Here is a 22,200-nt window from a genome sequence, read left to right on the forward strand (position 1 = left end):
TTCCAGCAGTATTTAAGATGCTGTGTGACATTTCCACACTAATGTGTAGGATCAGATTCTGCATTCATTACATAAGGTAAAATCTAACTTCAGCACTGCTTAAGCTGCAGCTTTGGGACCTGAGCTGTGGTGTGCAGATGCAGCCGCTTCCGTGCTGAAAGCTGTGCTGAGCACACCGTGTCCATGGGTTAGTGCTTATGCAAGAGAGCTGTACTGTGGCTACATGTTCCCTGTTGAGATTAGGCAATCAATTCATATAATCTCTCATTCTGCTGATTACTTTACTGCCAGTAAAAGGACCTTTATATAACTTACCTGCACAGAAAACCACATCCCTTCTGTCTGGGAGATGAGACTGACGACAGCCTGTGAATTTCCATGTGTGGTTTTGGAGCAGCAGCTAGGTCTTTTCTTAATTAATACCCCAAGGCAACTTTGTTCCTGACTGCATGCTAATTTTTTTATAAACAGTAATAACTTTAGTATCTTTGCGCGAGGCACCCGCATTTCCTCACAATACAGCTTTTCTTTGAGGAGGTATTGCTAAACCTCAACAACACAGGGAAGCACTGTAGAAAACTTGATACCACTACTAGAGTGATGCCAGCTGTCGGTTAGTCCTGGGAAGGGAAAATCACTTGTCCAAAAAACTTAAAGGCAACTACCAAGAAGACATGAATCAAGACTAGAGAGGACTGAGGGAAAAAATTTCCTAGGAAGAAGGAGAACAAGTAAGAGTAGAGAAAGAGTGGCAGAAAGGTGTACTGCCACATTTTCCTGTGGCATCACCCTTAACATCAAGTCAGGCAGGTGAGTGTGAACCTGAGTGTTCCCAGCTGTGGATGACGTGCAGTGGGGAGAGGAGGAGGTAGGTGGTGCAATACCTTGATCACCTCATGCTGGTGCTGGGTAACACATATCTTGCACAGTCCGGCTCCAGCAGCTCTTCCCTCGTTAGGAACCGGATGGTTGTGCCCGCTGCTGGTTACCAAATGCGAGACACAGAACAGAGCAGCTGATGCTGTGCTAACTGATCAGCAGAAAAGGTTTGTGCTTCATGGCATTATCAACAGCAGAAGCAAAACATTGCAAGTTAACACTTGTCTTCCTTTCCAAAAAGCAGCCTTCACATGGGGCAGTCCTTCTAGTGAGGAATAGTTGTTGATCCCATTTGTAATGAAAACCAACACGGAGAAAATTAACTTAGGCAAAAAATATGATCCAAAGACCATTGCCTTACCGGAAAAGATACCATAGCTAAGGAATGAGAAGCGTCAAACCTGCAGGCCAGATCCAGTTGTCAGCCAACTTCTTGTTGCCCTTCTTCTGAAGGGTCCCAGTTGTCACAGAAGTACATCTGTTGCATGACCAAAACTTAGGGAGAGACCCAACCGGGATGATGGGCATGTCCTGCCATAGGCAGGAGTGTACCCAACAGGTGACTGGGTGTGTGGCAAACAGCCATACGCAGCCAAAATGTTGTTCCTTCACTGGATATTTCTATCAGGAGAATGAGACAAGTCCCTGAGAGTTTGCAGGAGCAGGCCCAGGAGGACGCTCTCCCAGCGCTCCACACGCAGGGCCTGCTCTAGCCAAAGGGTTCCTCACCAGCCCGAAGCTCAGCAAGGGGGATATAGCTGGGATGCAGAAACTGCTCATATTCTGCCCCAGGCTGCTGCATATGGTCAAGATTATAGCAAGCCCGTTAAAAATCTATGCATCTATGAAATAGGAGCTTTATTCTTTGGAAAATACCTGACACTGAATGGATTTGCATGGTTTTTTACACAACAAAAGTTTATCCATTAAACCAGTTGTGTTAATTGTTTTTTGATTTTTTTTTAAGTTTGTGGGCCCCTAAGTTTTTAAGCTGCAGTTCAGTGGAAGGCAACTGACAACAGTCTTGTCTTACCTGTTGCAGATCTCTTAGGAGGAGGAGTTCATGGATGTCCATATGAAAATCTCTCTCCCTTTGGGTACTGTACAGATACAACCACTGTGCTACGCGTTGTGGTTGTTGGTGTAGCCCCAAAAATCCACCAAACAGCCTATAGAGCAATTGCTCTAATGTTCCTTGTTCTTTGTCCTAAACAGTCAAGGAAGTCTACATCAGGGACACTTGCTGTGCCCCTGTTCTTGAACCAAATCCAGTTTGAAAAATTATTGCCTTTGCCTGCTCTTTGACAAATTATCTGAGATTTGGCTATAGAAATTTCTTGGAGGCTTCATAAACAGAGGACGAAAGAAACCCCAGGTCTCTTTTTCTGAGCAGGAGCCTCTTAAGTAGATCCTGGACATAAACGTTATGGCCAAATTTCTGAACTTAAAACAGATTATTAGCTGCTCACACTGAAGGCTAGCTGGTGTCCATTTTTGGTCCTGTTTCAGGAGAATAACACCATCTCCTTCCATTTAGTGACGGGTGGCATCTGTCTTGCTCACAACCTTTTTTGTTCTACCTTTTGTGTATGAAGAAATGGGAAACGTTGCTAACGCTTCTAATCATGCCGTCTTCTCTTTGTGCAGGTGAGCGGCCTTTCGAATGCAACTGGCAAGGCTGCAACAAGAAGTTTGCTCGCTCCGACGAGCTGGCCCGCCATTACCGCACTCACACTGGAGAAAAGAAGTTCGGCTGCCCTCTCTGCGAGAAGCGCTTCATGCGCAGCGACCACCTGACGAAGCACGCCCGCCGGCACGCCAACTTCCACCCCAGCATGCTCAAGAGGCGAAGCGGGAGCAGCTCCAGGACAGGGTCTGTCAGCGACTATAGCCGCTCGGATGCCTCGAGCCCCACGATTAGCCCCGCCAGTTCCCCGTAGACCTACCTGCACTGGATGTCAGCACTTTGCCCCTGTTATCTATCGTGGAGTTTCAGTTGTGTTGCACACGTTTTAAAAACTCTGTTGCTTCCCCCCTAATTTGTCCCCCCCCCCCTTTTTTTTAAATCAGTAAATAGCTGCCTCCCACTGCAATTTCCAGACAGATTTTCTTTACCTGGCCACGCCAGCAGCCATTCTAACCTCATGGACAGACGGACTTACATGTTCCACTTTGTGACTCCTGCTGTCTCAATATTTCATACATTTTATAACCATAAACAAATCCTCTTGATTATTCTTTATAAGAAAATGAGAAAATCTAAAAAAGAAAAAAAAAACACTTCAATTCACCTCAGGTGTCAAAGTAGTTTTGTAAGACCAGATTGCACAACACGAGCATACATACACTTACAAATCAACTGTCGGACTGTGTCCCCCTTCTCCTTTCTCAGGGATGGATATTTATGTTACACAATAATTACAGTGAAGACACACCCTAACCGCAGCCTTACTCTGTAAATATATTTGCACTCAGAAAGCTTTTTGCTAGGTTCTTTCACACACTGGGGAAAAAATAAAAAAAACAAACAAACAAAACAAAAACCAAACCAGTACTGGAATGTAGTACCAGACTCTTCCATTGCCTGATTTCCTGGTTACACATCTGCACCGGGAAGCACCCAAACAGGAGTCTTCTTTCCTTTCTTCAAGCTGCCCTCTGCTTTTGGTAGCACGCCATCTTTTCACTTCATGCTGAAGATGCTCCAGAACCAGCTTCCTATCGCAAAAATCTCTGTGAGGTTGATGAACTTCTTTTTTTTGGTTGTTTAATGCTAGATAAAATTCTGAGAAAAAGTTCTAAACAAGATGCCTTAAGTAAGTAACACAAACATAAGGAAACACATTTACACTGGGTAACGTTTTCCTGCAAGGTGGCGTGGCATTTTGGAGGCATTCAGTCTTCACTTTCTCCAAGTTGTTAAGCTCTCTGCACTGCCTGTTCAGTATGGGACCAACAGAATATTCAAATCAAATCACATTGACTTGAACAACTTTATTCTTCTTTTGTTCTTTTTGTTTTATGAACTATGGAAATAGCATAGCTGAACCAATGCCCATCAAAACTTTTATCAAGGTACTTACCTACTGTACAGCCATATCTTAGAAAGACAAAATGCCCAAGACAAAGTTTCTGTATCTTGCTGCCTCAGAATCGCGGTCATCACTGATGAAAGGAAACAAAAGTCATCATAAGGTATCTTCTGACTGGAAAAATAAAATATAGATTTCTAAGTGTTAAAAAAATGGCATTTTAGCTCAGCAGTACTTCAGGTTTCTCATATATACATATACCAGCATAAAGAAGGGCTCTTGCATTTCTGAGTAACTGCTTAAAAACATAAAGGGAATCTTGGCTATTTTTCAGTAATTTTATAATATTGGGCTCTAGGTAGAGCACTAGGAGGGAGATTTCTATGTTTTATATGATAGAGAATAGAGCAAAAGATCAGAGCATTGTGTTGTGTCAGAGACCTCACTGGCAGCAAATATGCTTTCATTGGTTTGGCTCACTCAGATGGTGCATATTAGAAATGTAGGTCCTTTTGATTCTGGAGTTCTTTGTTTTTTGTGTGGTTTTTTTTTTTTTTTTTTTTTTTTTTTTTTTTTTTTTTGTTAGCATTACTGTAGGGTATAAATGCAGTCAAGTGTAGCACGGTGAAAAGAAACTCTGTACACCAAACCTGCTGTTTGATATCAAGTGAATGCCTCCACATTCCAGATGAATCTGTATCTTCCTTCCTTGCTGCTTTGCATTGATCCGGTTTTGCAAGTTTTTTGTACTGTATGTTAACTGTGAGAGGCTAACATAGATTTGCAAGTAGTTTCATAGGTACTTCATAACATTTACGTTATTCCTAATACTAAGCATTCTGTTAGTTGTATGGATAAATACTTAAAACCAGTTCAAACTGCAGATATTTCAGGTTTTTTTCATGTTTATTTGCTTCAGATTTCACCTTTATAAAATCATGATTTTCTCCTTTTGAATTCTAAGTCAAACTAGGCAAAATTTTACTGTTTGCTATAAAGAAAATGAAACATAGCAAGATTTTTTGCAAGAAGACAGTTGTTGAATTTGTGTAATGAGTTGCCTAACCACTGTGGATTAGGGGAAAGCCAGATATGTTTACCTCCATAGATTTCCTTTTTTCTTTATTTTTTTAAGCTCATCTGCTGAGATACACAATATTAACAGTTTGATACAATTCAGGTAACAGGAATGCACATTCCAATCATTTCTGTGACTGATAAAAGTGCTTTTGTGCTGTAGTTAGTAAAGGGGCAATTAAGATATCCAGCTAAAGGAATTCTACAGGTCAGCTGTGCCTTGTGCACATACTTTAAAACAATTAATAAAATACGCATTTCTCATTACGGTTATATCATAATAGAAGGAAATGAGGAAAAAATGAAAACAAAGGAGAACTAAATATCACCAAAAATTACAGGCTTTGCGTTCTAATTTCAGTTTGTTATAAAATCACCCCCTCCAATAAAAGCATAATTTAATTTCTTTAGCAAAGAAAGATCCAATCCAGTCTATTTATTTAGGGCATAATATTCAGCATGAATCAATGGGATGTAGGTACTTCATAAACAAATGTTTTGGAGAAAGGGCATTCCCACCATGTTATGTCAGTACTGAGATTATGGGAGATAAAGATTATGGGACAACCTATTCTGAATGATACAAGAACCAAGTGATCTTTAACTCAAATAGCAAGCTAAATATTTTTTACATATTTTCCTCATATAGATTATTAATAATTCTCCAAGATTAAATGGAAAAAAATATTGGTTCAAAGCTGAATTTCCAGTTCAGCCAGTTGGTTTAATGAGAAGGCTGTGAGACTAAATATAGTCAACATAGCTATACTTCAGGAAATTTCTCTGAAATTTGCCTTTACAACTTTAAAATTTTTATGTTTTAGCTATAAACACCTTAGAGAGAGTTATGTGGACAGTCAAATTAGCATGTTTTAGTATCCTAACTAGAGCTTCAAAATTCCCATTAAATGTTTAATAAATGCTAGTTTTAGGACACAATGATGAATTCCAAACCACTAGTAGTTTTCAAAATTGAATGTAAACAAAACTTCTCTCAATATTCTCATCTGTAAAGAGAGAGTTTGGGTTTTCCGGCATCTACTTAGAAGCAGAAGTGCCAGCAAGGTCATAAGACTCGGTTCTCATGACTGCTTCGCCTGAGATTTACAGACGTGAGAAGTCCGAATAGCTCGAATTATGTTTTGCAATCTAGGTGCTTATCCAAACTGACCTCAAACTTTTACCCTTTTGTTGTCTCAGCCGGTGGCCTGACCTCAGCCAGCCCCCTGGCACAGCAGCAAGCACTGCGCGCTCAGGAAGCACTGCTCGGACAAGGCGCAAGCCTCTTCTCGGTCCTCCGGCGGGAGGGCATCTCTCCCCGCTTCTGCCTCCTGCTTTCCCCGTAACCTGTTGAGGTAGATCGTCACAAACCCCAGAACTGCCTTGGATTTTTTTTTTTTAATTTCAGAACATAATAATAGGTTATTAACATTAAGGAAACCCCCAAAGTTTGTTTACTTTTCTCCAGCCATGATTCCAGCTTCCTCTCTTAAGAGCTGAGCTGCACTGCCTTGACATAGGAAAAGGTACAAACTAAGATCATCACTTCACTACCAGCATTCAACTGAAACTAAAGCTACTCACCATCTCTCCAAACTATCAGCTCATATTTTAGGGTCAAGATGCTCATTGTGCTCTGTGGAAACAGAGAGAAATGAGAGAGAGATCAGTGTCCTCCAGATTTCTAATCAAATTTAATTGATATAATTTAGGCTAGCTCTCAGAAACTCGTTCACCCCTTCCATTAACCTCATCCTGTGCAAACGCCTAAAGTGCATTAATGGCCACATGAATTCAGTTTTCCTCCTGCTTCTTAGAAAGCAGTCCTGGTAAACTCTAGGCAGCTACATTTTATTGTGTGAGCACCCCCTCATCCTTTGTACATCTGCAAATTAGCTGTTCTTTGCTTCTGTAACATATGCGTAGTGTCTGTTTACATAAGTGTAAATGTATATATTTATAACAAGACATCAGAAGCCTCTGTCTGATGGTAGCACCCGATTCCTGTATGTGCCCTACCCTCCTTGCTGCATTAACTTTTATCTCCAAGAGCCCCTGTAAAGCTTTAAAGCCTCCCTAGCTGCTCTGCAGAAGCGGAGCGCGTCTCATGTTTCGGGCAGGCTGGCCGGGGAAGGCTGTGGAGGACCTTACCCCTTCCTAGTCGCTCACGTTCACGACTGGCTCTGTCCGGGTCTCGGTCATGAATCTGGGATTTGAGCTGCGTTGTTGTTTGGGGGAACGTGATTCATGAACAAAGAGTAAGGAAAATGAACTCTACGTATTTAAAGCTTGCCTTTCCGTAGCCACTTGATTTATTAATTTCACCACGTGATGCCTACAAACTGACTTTCAGGTGCTCTTTTACTCCCTTACACCATCTGTTTGTACATTTGGTGCTAACATATAGTTGGTCAGTGAATGGTATGATGAAATTCTGTATTTTTTACCTTTTGGGGATAAAGCTATAGCCCTAGGCAGCCTAGAAAATAACTGAATTATACTTGTTTACCCCCTAGACAAGAATATAGAAGACAAGAGCCCATCCACTGGTATAGGTTTTTTATATATATAAATATATATGTGTATATATATGGGTTTATAGAAACGTGCACATGTATATAAATACATATATATGTGTATATTTTTTTAGTATGTGTGTGTATATGCATAAACACACATCAGTGTATATATACACACAGAATAATGAAGGGATGTCTACAGAGCAAAAATAGGTATCCATTTCTTTATACCTAGCGATGGGTCTGAACCAAAATCCTAGATTCAAACGCCATTGCCTGTGGGAAGTTTGAGTCCCCTCTTCAAGACTTGCGGTTGAGCTTCATCCCTCGTTGGAGCCGCAGTTACGTGGGGCCTTCCGGGGACGGTGCCGCTCGCGTGCCCGCGCCTCCGCCTGCACGGGTTTACATGCTTTCAGCCGTGCTGAACCGTGATGTTACTGGTGTCGTCTTCACCCAGACGATTTTGTCAGCAGCACATCAGTGCTCCCATGGGTCACTTTGCAACTCTATAAATCACTACATTGAAGTATTACAGTTGTACAGTTATATGCTAATCTATTCTTGCTCTGCTGTAACTTTTTATGTATTTTATACTGCATAGATCATATATCATGACAATGTCCTATGCAACAACAGTAAAAAAGGAAAAAGAAAGAATAACAACTGTAAAATATCATCTTAACTTGTATGCATGGTTAGTGACATTTACATTTTCCAGAATAAAACTTATAATTATGAAGTATCGGTTTTCCTCTTAATTTCCTTGTCATCAGTTAAAAAGCTGAAGCTAGTAAATATTTCCTCTGTTAGTTTGAGGTTTGATATCTTGTCTAATATCTTTTATCTGTTTAAATTTCACCCAGTATTATTGTAAAAAAAAAAAAAAAATTAACCATTGAGACAAAGTTTACATGATGCTTGTTTCATACTCTCCTTTTCTTTGGCTGATATCTTGCAGCTGCAGAGTGAAATTCCTTTGTTAAGGCTGGTGTATACTATGCTTTTGTTTCCTTTACAAGATGCTTATGAGATTAATATGTATGAGTTAAAGGTCAGAGGGTCAACCACCTTCAAAAGCCCAATTCTTTGCACATTTCTAATATCATCTCTGCAAGTGTCAATGTGCTGTAGAAAGAGTAAATTTAATCTCAGCCCCTCAAAATATCCTTTCCGCATTGTTAAAGGTGAGGAAATAGCAGCACAAGTGACTTGCTCAAAGGCATGAGGCTATGGCAGACGGTTGCCGTTGTGCTTTGAAAATATCACCACCACCTCCAGGAAAACCATTTTATGCTCTACAGTGAATAACTATCTAGGGAACATTATATCTAATTGCAAAAATAATTTGAAAGAGTGGACTACTATTGAAAGACAAATACTAAAATATCCTTACTAAAGTAGGGGCAGTTGTGGGAATAACTTTAAAATGAGGACATTTTCTTGTGCAGAGGTCATGAAAATTGTTCAGAGCAAGTAACTTGGAGCGCCATTATCTTTAATGGCAGGTTTCCCTGCGTGTTTGTTACAGTGTCGAGCTGCCAGTGCTATTCATTATCTCTGACCACACACCAGTGAGCTTGGACATCTGTACGTGTCTATGATCAACTGCTGGTTTATAGCTTACACAAAGGAACTAGCTAAATCACATAAATGCTTAAAAACGTTAATGCCCTATTTAAAGGCTCTTTATCTGGGAGTAACATACTCTTTGGGCATGCAGTGGATAGCCTTGACTCCTCACCAGCAAACCTCCCTGGAGCTGAAGATAAAACGCCAACGTCTGGCAGACCCAAAAACCACGTGAGCTTGTTTCATCCTTCTCTACACGCATTAGCATGATGCGGCTTCTCTCTGCTTATTTCCAGTCTCTGTGTTATAACCGGGAAATTCCCCGCAGCAAACGCTGACGCAGTCGGGCTGTGAGAATCCTTAAGCAAAAATCCAGGTAATCCACCTAATGCCAAGGGGAGCTGAAGCTCCCCGGCAGACCTCGTGTATTGGCCCGTGTCTAACTTCTGCCTCTACCCAGTCTTCTGGCTGCTCCCTCTGCCTGAATTCACTGTTTGCACTAGAGGGAAAGGGGGTCAAGTGGCCTTTTTTCACGAATGCTGGAAAAAGCAGACGGATGGATTCCTGCTCCTCGTCTCTATGGAGGGAGGAGTTGGAAGTTTCCTGAAAATACAGGTTATATAGCACTTCCAGGTACTGCTTATTCGTGAAGATCGTCCCTGAAGCATTTCTGAAGCCTTCCGAAGTGAAGGATCCACCTCACGCTTGACAACAGAGGGGCAGACAAAGTTTGGTTTTTTAAACTTCACAGATGAATGAGAAGAGAAATAAATCATTTTAAAAGGAACTACTTGGGACAGTCCTGGCCGCCCGAAATGCAGCTATGAAATATGCCTTCTCGGTGTAAGCCTGGAGCTGTTGCGGCGGTACAGCGCTGCTGTGGGCCTCCCCGCCCGGACGCCCACGCAGAGAGACGCGCACGTTAACGCGTCCCCACCCGCAAAGACGCTGCTGCTTTGCCGCGCGCACGGGCTTCTGCCCTGCCTGGGGCTCGGCGCTCGCCATCGAGTGCTCGTGGACTTGGCACGTGCCCATCGGTTGGGACGGTGAGAGATCGTGCTGCTAGGGTTATGATGGGATTTTCCTATTTACATTTACCTGTGCTTCACTTCTGGCTTCAAAATGGTCCACCTTAAGGTTCATTGCCACCGGTTTTCAAGGAAACACACCCATGACATGCTCTGCCAGTTGATCACAAGAGATTAATTAAAGTGGGATAAATATAGAGTCAACAGAAACAGAGAGGAGACAGAGGCTGAAACAGAAAACAGACGAAGAAAACATGAAAAACAAGCGTTTCAGACGGGCCGAGTGCTTCTAGCAGCTGACCAGAAGGACCCGCGCGGCCCCAGCACGCACCCGGGGCTCCGGGTGGGACGGCAGCGCTCCGGCCGGGCAGCGGCCCCGGGCAGCGGCCCCGGCACCGCGCCGCTCCCACCACGAGCGGTCACGGGGGCCGCGTCAGCCCGCGGCCCGAGCAGGCGAGCCCCTGCGTCCAGCCAGCCGCAGGGCACCTTGCGCGGCCCCACGCAGGGAGGGAGCGGGAGGGACGTTTTCGTACGCTGCCCAAGCCCTGGGCCAGACGAGGGGGGAGCCTGGGCCCAGGCACCCGAGGGGCAACAGCCGAGGGGGAAAGCGTGAACGAACGTTGTTCGGAGCCAGGTTCGTGCTCTGGCAAGTCAGAGAGCAGGGTTAGATCAAACAAGGATGGAGGAAAAAAAGGGTGAAGAAAACAGGTCCGGGAAGAAGCGAGCGGGGTTTGGACAGGAACAGGCCCCAGGGGCCTATGGACGCTGCTGACAAAACCGGAACAGCCTAGGAACAGCGCTACGTCACCGGGAGAAAGCAGCTCTACAGCGAAACTGCTGCTCCACCACGGCTGTGGCGGAAGGACCAGCCTGCCCAACCCGACCGGCGCTGGCAGCAGGCAGGCTTAGTCCTTGGCTCCCGCGGGGGAGGCGTCCGGCAGGCCACGCGGGGCGGCACCAGGGGCCGAGGGCGCCGGTGGTGCCTCCCGGCTGAGCTCGCGGTCGCTGCCGCCGCGGCTGGGCGCGGGAGTGCTGGGCTCGGCGCGAGGCACGCGCGGCCGGGGCACCACGGGGCCCAAAGGCGGCCCAGCCTGAGCGCGGCCCAGCCTGCGACCACCCCCCTACGGCTTCGCTCGTGGGCTACACCCGGATAGCCCCTTTTTATGAAAGCATGACTGCCATCTACAGACAGGAGGGAAATTCAGTTCAGGCCATCCTCGAGCGCAGGCGTCGCCCCCCTCTCGCCCGCATCGCGAATCCCGCAGCGAGTCAGTGGTAACGGGTGCGGAAGTCCTGGCGTCAGAGCACAAGCGTCCCGTCCCGCTCGCGGCGAGGCGTAAAGGCTTGGCTCCGGCTGCCCTGCGGAGGCACGAAGCCCGTGGAGATGAGGAGGAGATGAAAGCTGAACGCGCCCCGTGTTCCCCATGTTCCCCAGACAGCAGGAGGAAGAGGCCCCCCAAGAGTTACGCACGTGTGCTGCAGGGCCGCGCTTCCAAACTTTCTCCTCAAAACTTGCCATGGCCAACGCAAGCAGAAGCTTCGCAGATGCACACGCGGGGGCACCTCCCCGCCTGCTGCGTTGGACCCGGGTTGTCTCTAACGTGTCAGGACGTCCAAGGCAGCCCCGGAGCTGGCTTGGCCGTACTGATGTGCCTCTGCGCAGACTGAGGGACTGCCCTGCGCGGCCTCGTCGGGGCCGAGCGGCGTGCCAGCACGGCTGCGCTTCCCCTGCCCCAGCCGGCCCGCGGCTCCCCGGGCTGCCGGCCACCGCGACGCGTCCCGCGGGAAGGTGCCGCACGCCAGCTCCTGGGCACCGGCGCTGCCCCGAGGAAAGCGGCGCAGCCGAGGGACGAGAGGGACAGCGACGGCTAGAGAGAGGGTCTCAGGCGCGTGGCAGCATGAGAGCAACGAGATGGAAAACCGTGGGAGAAAGCGATGAAAAGCAATGGTGGAGATGAGTCTGGAAAAATGAGAGAGTTGTTTAGGGGAGGGCAGCTTTAAATCCTGCTCTAGAGAGACAAAGAGAGGCAGCAACCGCCCCAGGTGCGAATCCCGGAGGAGGTGTGGAGGAGGAGGGACGGTCCCGCGCTGGCTGCAGCAGCCCGGGGAAAGGCACGTCACGCCAGCGTTTCGTTAGCAGGAGCGTGCGTCTCTAAGAGGCCGATGTTTGTGTTTTCCCAGGCTCTCCTATTGTGCAGAGAACTCAGTGAGTCACTCCTCTGATCCTGGAGACAAACTGGACGGACACAAAACATAACAAAACACAATAGCAACGGGAAGAGAGAGTCCCTCCCTCCGCCGCCCGCGCTGTGCGTCAGCGACGGAGGGGAAGGGAAAGGAGGAAGAGGCCGGCAGCCCCGCCGCGGCGCTTCTGCAGTCGGGGTCGCCTTCCCCGCGAGCGCAGCAGCACTCCGAACGCAAAATCCCCACTTCCCCAACGCGTTACTTTTCAGTGTTTTACCCCGTTTCTTCTGTTAAATATCTCACCTTCCAGACTTTCCACAGACAGTAAACTGAAAGAGGAATTTGCTAGCTGTTTGGAACTTCAAAGTTTTTCACTTCAAAGACGCTGCATTTTTCCCTCAAGCCTCACTCCCACCCTCTGCCAGGCTGGGACTCTCCCCCGAAGCGCCGCGTCCCGAAGCGCGCAGCCTCCAGCCTCGCGTCGGTCCTACGCTCGTGGAACTCGGCACCGCAGCTGTGCTCCCCGCGGAGGGGCGCAGGCAGACGGGCCCCGCCGCTGGCCGCCGGCCCCAAACGCCCAAAGCGCAGACCCAGCTCGACCCACCGCCCAGCTCAGCCTATTTGCTCATTTTCTTTCTTCAGATTTTTCTTTTCTAACCTCTGTTACTCTGCTGAGAGCTGTCTCAGACCTACAGACAATGAGGTCCCATGAAGTCACGAGGCCCTTACGGGTCTGGTTTAAAACACGGCCGCCTTGTTGACCCTGGAAGTAGTAAAAAGTTAGAGATGTTCCCACCGTGGGGCTGCCATACAAACCGCAACTTGCAGCCCGCTGGGAGCAGCGGGACGATGTGGCAGGAGGAAGGCAGAAGGGAGCCGTGCTCGGGATCGGCCGCCGCTGCGCGGGCGCTGCAGGGAGCCCTGCCCACGGCTGGCGGCCGCGCGGTGCCGGGCCGAGGGGACGCCGGTGCCCAGGGTCTCTGTTAAGGCTCCGCGGGGTATTTTGGGACTCCAGCTGTCTATTTTTAGGAGAGAGAATTAATGCAAAAGGAAATAAGGAAGGGAAAAGTCAAGCTTTAAGTCCAAGAATGGAAAGTCTGGTATTCTCCACAAAATCACTATGATTAAGGAGGGCTAAAAAGGAAGGACTATGTTTCAAGAGTAAAAATACTCTACAAATCACTACAAAAATTGCGTGTTACATGGTGTTTGCTCAGACAGGGGAAGAATTTCAACAAGAGCGCACTTCACCACTTACCTGCTGTTAAATAGGAGCGAAGAACGGCTGAACACCCGTCTTTAACACGCGGCTGTACCGCAGCTCGTCTCCGTGCGCGCCCAGCTGTGCGGAGCCCCGGCGCCTGCACGCTACGGCTCTTCCCGCGGAGGGGCTGCCGCGACCTCCCGAACGCCTGCCGCAGGCTCTGTCCACCGCTGTGCAACATGTTACTCAGTCAGGAGAAAACCACAATCAAATTGCCCAACACCCTTAACCATCTCCTAGAAAACTGAGAGTCACCCATCTCACTGTGCTTGGATTACTATATAAAACATAACAATATTCTTTTGAACACAAAAAAGCAGATCTTTAAAATAACCTGCCTGAAGTTCAAGCCTGTTGTCAAGGCTAGAAAATCAGTTGATAAACAAAGATAGGAGATTCTTGGAGAAAACCGAAAAAACCCTCTTCAGCATGGGAAGCTCAAACATGGTGGGACAATATGTGCAGTGCTTTTAAAATACAGCTATTATTTTGCTTATAACAATGGTTTGGCTTCACATCCCCCAGCCCTCCCTCACAGCCACGAGTCAGTGCTAATGTCAGCGTTGCCTGTAGAAGAAGGAAAACCGCTGAGCTTCACCTCTTCCACGGACGCCTTCACATCCCGCCTCGCTCGGAGCAGAAGCTTCTCCAGGGCCGGGACTTTGCATCTCCCCGTACTGCACCTCGCAGGCGGCACAGGCTCGAACGGTGTTTTCTCCTTCCCCCAAGGAAAACCACATTATCCAGCTGCAACTCACGCTCCTGTTACACACTCAGCAGAGACCCAGTGGAAAGGTTTCCTGCTGCGGGGTCCCCTCAGCTCGGCCGGGGCCCAGCCTGTAAATTCCTGACGCCGCGGGGGACGTCGGCCTGAAACCTCAAGCAGACGGGGACCGTGTCGGGGAGGCACGTCTGCAACTGTGCCTCCCTTTTAGGTGCCTCTGAAAAGAGTTGCCTGGCTGCTTTGGGGAGTATCACACAAACATCTTCTTTTTAAATTACAGCTGCTGTTTGCTGTTTCCTCTAAGTACGGCTGAGATCTGGGAAGGGCTGTAGCTAGGGAGAATCTCTGGGAATTATTCAGTACGATTTCCTAACCGTTCCTTTCCTGCCTGGTAGACACTTGCCCCCGAGTCTCTTATTACCCACTGGCTGAGGATCTGTTTATTTCTAAGCTCAAGGAGACAAATAGCAACTGTGAGGAATTACAAAACCATTGGAAGAATAATAACACGCTACAGAGTGACTCTTCTCATGAAGTGTTTCTAATTTTCAAAAGGTATGCAGCTATGAGAGAGGCTGTAATGAGCTTTTGAACTTTTTAGTGCTGACCATAGTTAAATGGTACAAAGCATCATATAGTTGAAGCTGAAGCATCTGTATTTTGTATTTGCCTTCAATTACTGATGCTAATAATTTTATTAGTCAGAGCATTATTGTCTACAAATCCTAGAAGCCCAGATCCACAAGATGTTTTTGCTGCAGCTAATGAGCTCCTGGGCTGCTGTGACAATTTCCTCAAAAAACGAGTCATTGTATGAACTGCAGTAGCCAAAGGCAAAGGGGACTGGCTGCGCTACAGGTTTTATCAGTAATAAGACACACAGTCCCCTCTCTACTGTCCAAATCTAAGCCCATTACCCAGCAAGAGATTACATTGCCACCTGGGAAATGAGCTCAGGAGGTCCGTCCAGCTCTCAGGTGACAAGCACCTAACAACCACCACTGCCATCGACGTCCTCGGGTACCTCACAGGGACACACGTGTTGCACTGACACGAACGCAGAGCAGGCGCTTTCCTCCGTATCAGGCTAAGAGACCTGGATGCTGGAGCTGCTGCTGTCCACAGCCTGCCCTACAAACACCGCCTCGCTCCAGGGCTCGCTCCCTTCCCACCCCAAGCCCCGGAAACTCCCTGGTCCTGATGGTCCGTCTGCAGCACGGTCAGTAACATACCGACCAGCCTTCTGCCAAGTGGTGGTTACTGCATTAAATCCCCGCTGGCGCCTGGAAATTCTGCAGCGAGTGTTAAATTATCAACCCAAGTGAAGTGCCAGCTTTTCAAAAAGAGGAGGCTACAGAGCTGTTTAAACTTTGGTGAAAAATTGAGAGAGTAGATGGTTATTTTATGCAGCCACACACCCATAATAGCTGCACATCCATAATCTGAGTTCATGTCTGGAAATGACTTTTTTTTTCTTTGTAATTTCTCCAGTCAAAAGCTTTCTTTGAAGAAGAAAAGCAAACATTTTTGAAACAAATCCCTTACCAACACCTAAAATCTCCTAGGTGGTACATTTGCCAAAGTGTTTGGTTTTCCTGGAATACTGTGCACAAGGCAGGAAGTCAGTAACTTCTCTCTGAGCTCAGATAAAACTTGTGGTTCTTCTTTTGTTCACATAACCAAATCATGTTAAGCAGAGAACATTACTTATAAGCACTATGAAGAGAGATGCAAAGTTTTCCCCTGCAATTACATCCCCATAGCTTATTAATTCCAATGTTTTGTACTTGCCTTCAAATCAAACGAAACTCTTCCTGACTCTGGAAACCAGACACAGGACTTTAAATCTAACTGGACTTTTCAGTATTATTTTTATCTAGGCACCAAAACTACTCTGCTGGTCACATGTACGGACAACAGAAAGCATGTATAAAATGCAAACTGTGAAGGTATCATATGTTCTCAAGCTGTCACTTTGGGGGCACATTCGCTCTGGGGCAGGAGCCTCGGATGACTCGCCGGGCCAGCTTGCGCAACTGAAAAGCCGGCGGGGCCAGAGCAGATGACAGATACGTAGCCGACAGCAGCTTTTGCCTGGGGAGGAGTGAGGTTCAGTGGTCTTCCTATAGCAATTCTATTCACATACTTGCTAACTAAAATGTATTAATGACTAGGTGCTATATTAGCCACTGCCATTTGCTGCTCCTCCTTCCTGCTCATTCCAATTCAATAATCACTTTTTTTTAATTAGAATTGGCAGATGAATTCATGTGTGCAGGATTTTACATTTCAATACACCTTGAATATACCGCGACTCACATGCTCTTGGATCTTGCACGAAAGGTACAGTTCCTTGCGTCTGCCTCGCTTTCATTCCAGTTGCTTCAACAATTTTCAACCTTTGGTATCTCTCTGGCATCCTGGAGATGATTTGCTGTGGAAGGAAGGAATTAAATCCACTATCACTCCGCACAGCACTGTGAGACATGGGCTTTCTGTTCAGATGGTTCTGAGAGATACCTGAGTGAACAGAGTGACTTAACACTTTGCTGCACAGAAAAACAGTATTTTCATCTTACAAGTGTAAAATGGGGCACAGCAGAGGAGGTCAGAAATCATTTAGGATTGTCTCCAACCCCAGGAGCTAAGGTAAGTGCCTCGGCCTTTGGTTCATCAACCATCATTTCTGTGAATCCTTTTGCTGCGTGTAGACAGACACCTGGGAAAATACTGTGCTCAGGGTAATAACAATCATATTTTTGTTCATTTCTTGTCTTAGATTCACAGCATTTTGCAAGTTTTGATTAACCCTTTACTGAGTCTTGTAAACCATCATTATCAGCTCCAGGTGTGGCCCCACAAGGTCTCCTAATTCTCCCCGAAGCCTTCAGGGCGCCTCCGGGGAGATGCGCAGCTGCCTCTGGCCTCGTGCCTTGCGCTGAGGCTACAGAGCCCTGGGGTGACGGCTGCGGTGAGCTCTCCCGTCACCGCATGCCCCTGAGCTGTGACTCGCTCTCCCAGCTGCTACCTGTGATACAAACCGATGCTTTCCGGTGGTGCAGCTCCATCGTCACCATTCCCATTTATGCTGAAATAAGAGGAAGGAGAATCAATCCCTACAACAGGGAGGAGAAACTGAATTTTTGCCATGACTAGCACTCACTGTGGAGCTGTGTTTTATAGCTACGTTTTATAGCTATGTTGGATTGCTTGAACTACTTTCATTTTACTCCCGCTGAGTTAACAATATTAACAGCTTTTCTTGGGCCAGCCATTCAAGACAGGTTGAGTTTTGGGAAAAGGTACTCAAATCCTTCTTTTAAACTGTGCTCTGAATCACTGCCTTTTCTTGCAAATGAGGTTACACAAGGAAAAACATTGCAACTGTGTAATAAGTACACAGAGTCTTTCAAATGTGGTGACAACTTAGAACAATACAGCAGCGGTGACCATAGGAAGCGGAACCCGTGAGGAAATGAGCTCCTAGAAATCTTACCAGCATAGATGTAAACACTGAAGACCAAAACTGTGAGCAATGAAGAATAACTCAGAAATGACTGACAAAAAACTAAAAGTTCCTGTGAGGTGGAACAGTCAATTACTGTATCACTGGAGAAGAGTTCAGACTGATGCTGTTAAGAAAACTGTTTTTGAATACACCTCTGTAGTGAATAAAATCAAATTTGCACTTACATTTAGTAACTTCATAAAATCCTTTTGTTTCCAAACTAGTTATTTACTGAACTATAGGCATGATTAAAATCCACTCAGATAACCCATATTTTATATACTATTTAACAGTTCTGGCTAAAGAGTTGCCCTGTGGTTCTAGGGACATAGTTTACCCAATCAGTAATTTTCCTTGCAATTTATAGACCTCATAAATGGCAAGGTTCAGAAACATGAATCACATGGGCACTCCTAAAAAAGCTGCTTTTTAGAAATGTTTTCCAGTTACACATGGAATTTAACTGAGTCATCTGTGTACACATCAAACAAATAGAAATTTAAAAAAAGCAAAAGAAGTTGTCCTTAGCAAAGATGACTTCTAAATTTATATAACTCTGCTAGTAAATTACGTCACTTTTCATAGGATTTGAAGTTACTATAAGTCAACTATGAATGCTGTTATTTTGGAAAAAAAAATACTGCAGAAGTAAATTGGAATCACTCTATCACAAAGAGACAATTCCATTTTATCAGCACTCTGCAGATGTGGCCTATTTCTTCTCCTTTCATAAGAAATCAAACTTTCAACATATGCTATTAAAGACATGCATCTATCAGCAATTTTAAATGCAGGGGTAGGTGACACCAGCACTGCTTCCTGCATTCCCAGCGCAGGGGATCAGTGGTGGTGAGCTGGGGACAGTTACCAGCGGGGACTCTGCGGTTCCCAGTGCAGCTGGGCAACGCAGTGAGAAAGCTGGCGGAAAACGTTCACCCAAAACAGCCGTTTGGCAGGATGACCCGGAAGAAACCTCTATTTACTAACATTATTTTTCCTCTTTAAAACTTCTTATAAAAGAGATGAGACAAGCAGCATTAATTAAATGCTATTTTCAAAACTTCTGGATTGATAGGACAATCATCCATGACTGTTCTGAACACACAGAAACAAACCTCCAAAACAAGCTGAGGTCACCTGACGGTTTGGATTTTGCCTAGGATGCTGATCAGGGAGGCAAACTAATGCTAGATTTCAGCAAGTGAAGCCTTATGTTGCTCTGACGTCCTCCACCTAGGGAAATCCAAAAGCGTTTCTTCAGCATAAATTCCAGTTCTGCAAACGAGTCTGCACTGCGTGTTTCTGGAGCCCTCCTGGAGTTTATATAGCTTTAGAAGGATGTGGAAATTTGGTCACGTTGAACAAGCTGCATAATTGTGGCCTTTAAATCAATACACAAAGAGTACACAAGAATTATTTCAAGCACCAGTGCAACAAAGGTAACACAATTCCAGTATCAGTCAGCCAGGGAGAAGAGTTAAATGTTACAACCTCCTTGTTTGTAAGAAGCATTTTCCAAGAAACTAGCATTTAAAGAGACATCTACAAATAGCTTTACTAAATACACCAAGGCTTTGTACTTCAAAATATTTCAGGTTCAGATGACAACATATTTTTCTTAAGAAACAAATTTATGAAGTGCTTTAGAAACGTTACACTCGGACTGAGATTTTAGTAACTACCTTTGGAGGGCTTAATCTGTTTTTGAGAGGGAGTTTAGGTACTTACTTTCAGCTTGTGTTGGGGCTAGCAGTTAGAAGCAAAAGCTTCTGCCCTGCCCTCTTCCTTCTCTGGCAACTATTCAGTCTTCTCCCCATCTGAAGAGAATGTTTTACCACACGGCTGAACCACACGATCTGACTGTGGCTTGCTGACAGAGGGGCAGTGCTGCAACCCTCTGCCCCGCAGGCACTGCAGATGCTTCCTCGGGGCCAGCACTGGTGTTCGCATTATCTGGGGATGAGCTGGTTTAAGAGGTCAAACTGAGAGAAATCTAACCTTACAAAAAATACTGGTTAGGAGAAAATACACTATTTGACATATGGGAACCTTTTTTCCTGCTTTAGTTCTCCCAATCTGCAGTTCTCCAGGTTGCCCCTGGGTATTTTCCTTTGACAGCCCTAAAACTGGCATCCTTCTTCCATATCCACGCCACTCCCATTTGGTAGCAGGGTTTCCCTAACTGCCAGTCAGAAGCTGGAGACAGACCTAAGGCCGCTATATGTCAGGTAACTTCACTGTCACCATCTCTGGTAAGAGCATTAGGCTTTGAACAGTATAGTGCCCTCCCATGCCTTTCTCTCTACAATACTCAGCAAGCAGTTAGCTCTGTCTCAGCCACCAAGAAAATTCTTCAGCAAGTGCACAGATTTAAGCAGGGCCATAACCCCCACTGACTTTGCTATTCTGACCCTTTAGGTTCTCTTCTGTCTTTTCTCTTCTATACTCCAGCATATTTGCACTAGGAATATAGGAAATGCCAATGGCAGGTTGGCTCATTAGTAGACCAAAACAGATGTAAACCCATGAGACACGCAGAACAGGTAGAAGAGTTCAAAGACTTTTTGTTTTCTTATTCTCACTTATCCCCAAATCAAATTCAAGAGGTTGTCAAAAAGCAACTATTGAAGGTAGAGGTCCCTCTATGAACACAGGCAAAATAATCAAATGGTTAATGTGGAACTTCAATCAAGAATGAAAGAAGGATAAAAGTAAAAAAGTATCATTTTATTAAAAAATAGTCTTTTTTAAGCCTTTTTAGATTACTTGACAAGACTAAGCACTTAAATGATAAACACTTAATCACTGATCCATTGTTGCAAGTGAAAGACAGTCCTACTCTAACAAATAGTCTTATCATTCACCGGGGAAAATACATAAAATTATTATTAGCAACATAAAGGGATTACACGATGGGTTAAAATACATAGTAACCTGGATTGCTTGATATACTGGGTGCAAACAAACCATGTTTGTTCGATGCAATCAAAATTAAGTCAGACATTAAGGAGAAAAAAACCCCAACAACTTGGCTATACTCACCAGAAGGAGGACTCTGGCTCGGGAAGCAAGGGCTCCGAAAAACACTAGGTGAAAAAAGCAGCTGAATGCGAGTTCCTTGCACATCTTGTAGCCAGAAAGACTAAAGATACCTTTGTGTACAAAAATACAATAATCTCAGTTAGGAGAGAAGCTGGCACAGGAACTAAGACACTATCAGTTCTTACAGAGAATCAGACACTAATTCCAGAAGAGGGGGAGTGAGGACGGACTCATCTCCTGACTAACACAGGCTGCAGCAGGTTTTGCCTGAATTAATTCTTGTTGAAACTGGGATATGTTTCACTAAAACTTTGAGTCTAATTCAGGTATCTACAAATCAAGGGACGTGCTAAAAAGCTGAAGGACCATCAAAGCACAGACGTGAGAGAGGTGACAGAAGTGGGAACAGGCCTTCATGACAGGCTTGGAAAGCTTCGTCTACTCAGTCTCGCCACCGAGAAGGTGAACGATGGCTCCGTGACAGTAGACCAGCAGCCCAAGGGCAAGAGACACCTCTTCAATCAGACAGAATTGAAACGAGATCCAAAGGCAGAAGGTGGAGTTAGGCAAATTCAGGGTAGAAACATGATACGGTTTTTTAACAAGTGACTAATTAACTGTTGGAACGACTTACCAGAGGTTAATATGGCTTCTTCAGTGCATGGGACTTCTCTAAAAGGAATGTTCTAGTTCAGAAATACTTGTTTCACACATATCCTACCTGTCACCGGCTTACACAGGTAATTTCCAGACATCGATTTCCCCAGGACAGTCACTATCGCAGCCTGGCAGGCGCTCCTGCAGCGCAGTGGCGCGCAGGGGCTGGATACAAAGACCTCCGGTCTTCTGCCTCTAGAGTCTAGGAACTATGAATACTGTGTAAAAACTAAAGTTAAGCAGGCCTGGCAATGCTCGATTTCTGGCTTTTGTATCAGATTGTCAGAGCTATCTGGTTTATGCAAACTAATCTTGAAATGAAGTCAGCTAAAGCCCCACTGATTTACAGCATGCCCCTTGCCTGGTTCTCCTCTGGGCAGCAGCGTTCCCCCAGCACAGCACTGAGCAGAGCATACAAAAAACACAAACAAGAATTCAAGCAAACAGATACTTTAGAAATAAATTAATTTTATTGAATAGGCATTATAGCTTCTCTCTGTTTCAAATAATAGAGAAGCCAATTCACACAGGTTACAGAGCTATCAGTTACTTGGAGTAATCTTTCATAAAAGAAAGAAATTAAATACAGTTCTGCTATAAAAAGTGCGACAGTTATAACTGGAAGTTTTTTGAAACGAAAGCAAATTTTACTACCTATTGCAAAAATTGGTTTAGTGCTTTAATACTTTACAAAGTAACAATCCAACTGCTAAAAAC

At 45.5% G+C, this 22,200-nt stretch overlaps 1 protein-coding gene and 1 long non-coding RNA gene across 6 annotated transcripts in view; one reads left to right on the top strand and one right to left on the bottom strand.

Moving 5' to 3' along the window:
* KLF13 (KLF transcription factor 13) overlaps positions 1–8,246 on the top strand; it is a 38,730-nt gene extending 30,484 nt beyond the window's left edge. The window contains exon 2 of the mRNA XM_026113480.2: positions 2,527–8,246. Within this exon, the coding sequence (XP_025969265.1) occupies positions 2,527–2,819 (293 nt within the window). The 3' untranslated portion in view covers positions 2,820–8,246. The remainder of the gene's footprint in view (positions 1–2,526) is intronic.
* Positions 7,531–21,374, bottom strand: LOC135329365 (uncharacterized). 5 transcript variants are annotated; one of them, XR_010390796.1, is made up of 4 exons: positions 20,827–21,374; positions 19,513–19,748; positions 14,151–19,165; positions 7,531–13,722 (listed from the first exon to the last, which is right to left on the bottom strand). It is a non-coding gene; the product is annotated as an uncharacterized LOC135329365 (long non-coding RNA). The 5 variants fall into 5 exon arrangements; XR_010390798.1 differs by having other exon boundaries at positions 14,151–16,710; positions 18,900–19,748; XR_010390795.1 differs by having other exon boundaries at positions 14,151–14,270; positions 16,596–19,748.
* Between the last annotated feature and the right edge of the window lie 826 nt (positions 21,375–22,200).

This window comes from Dromaius novaehollandiae, chromosome 10 (assembly GCF_036370855.1).
Source record: "Dromaius novaehollandiae isolate bDroNov1 chromosome 10, bDroNov1.hap1, whole genome shotgun sequence".
Classification (NCBI taxonomy): Eukaryota; Metazoa; Chordata; class Aves; order Casuariiformes; family Dromaiidae; genus Dromaius; species Dromaius novaehollandiae.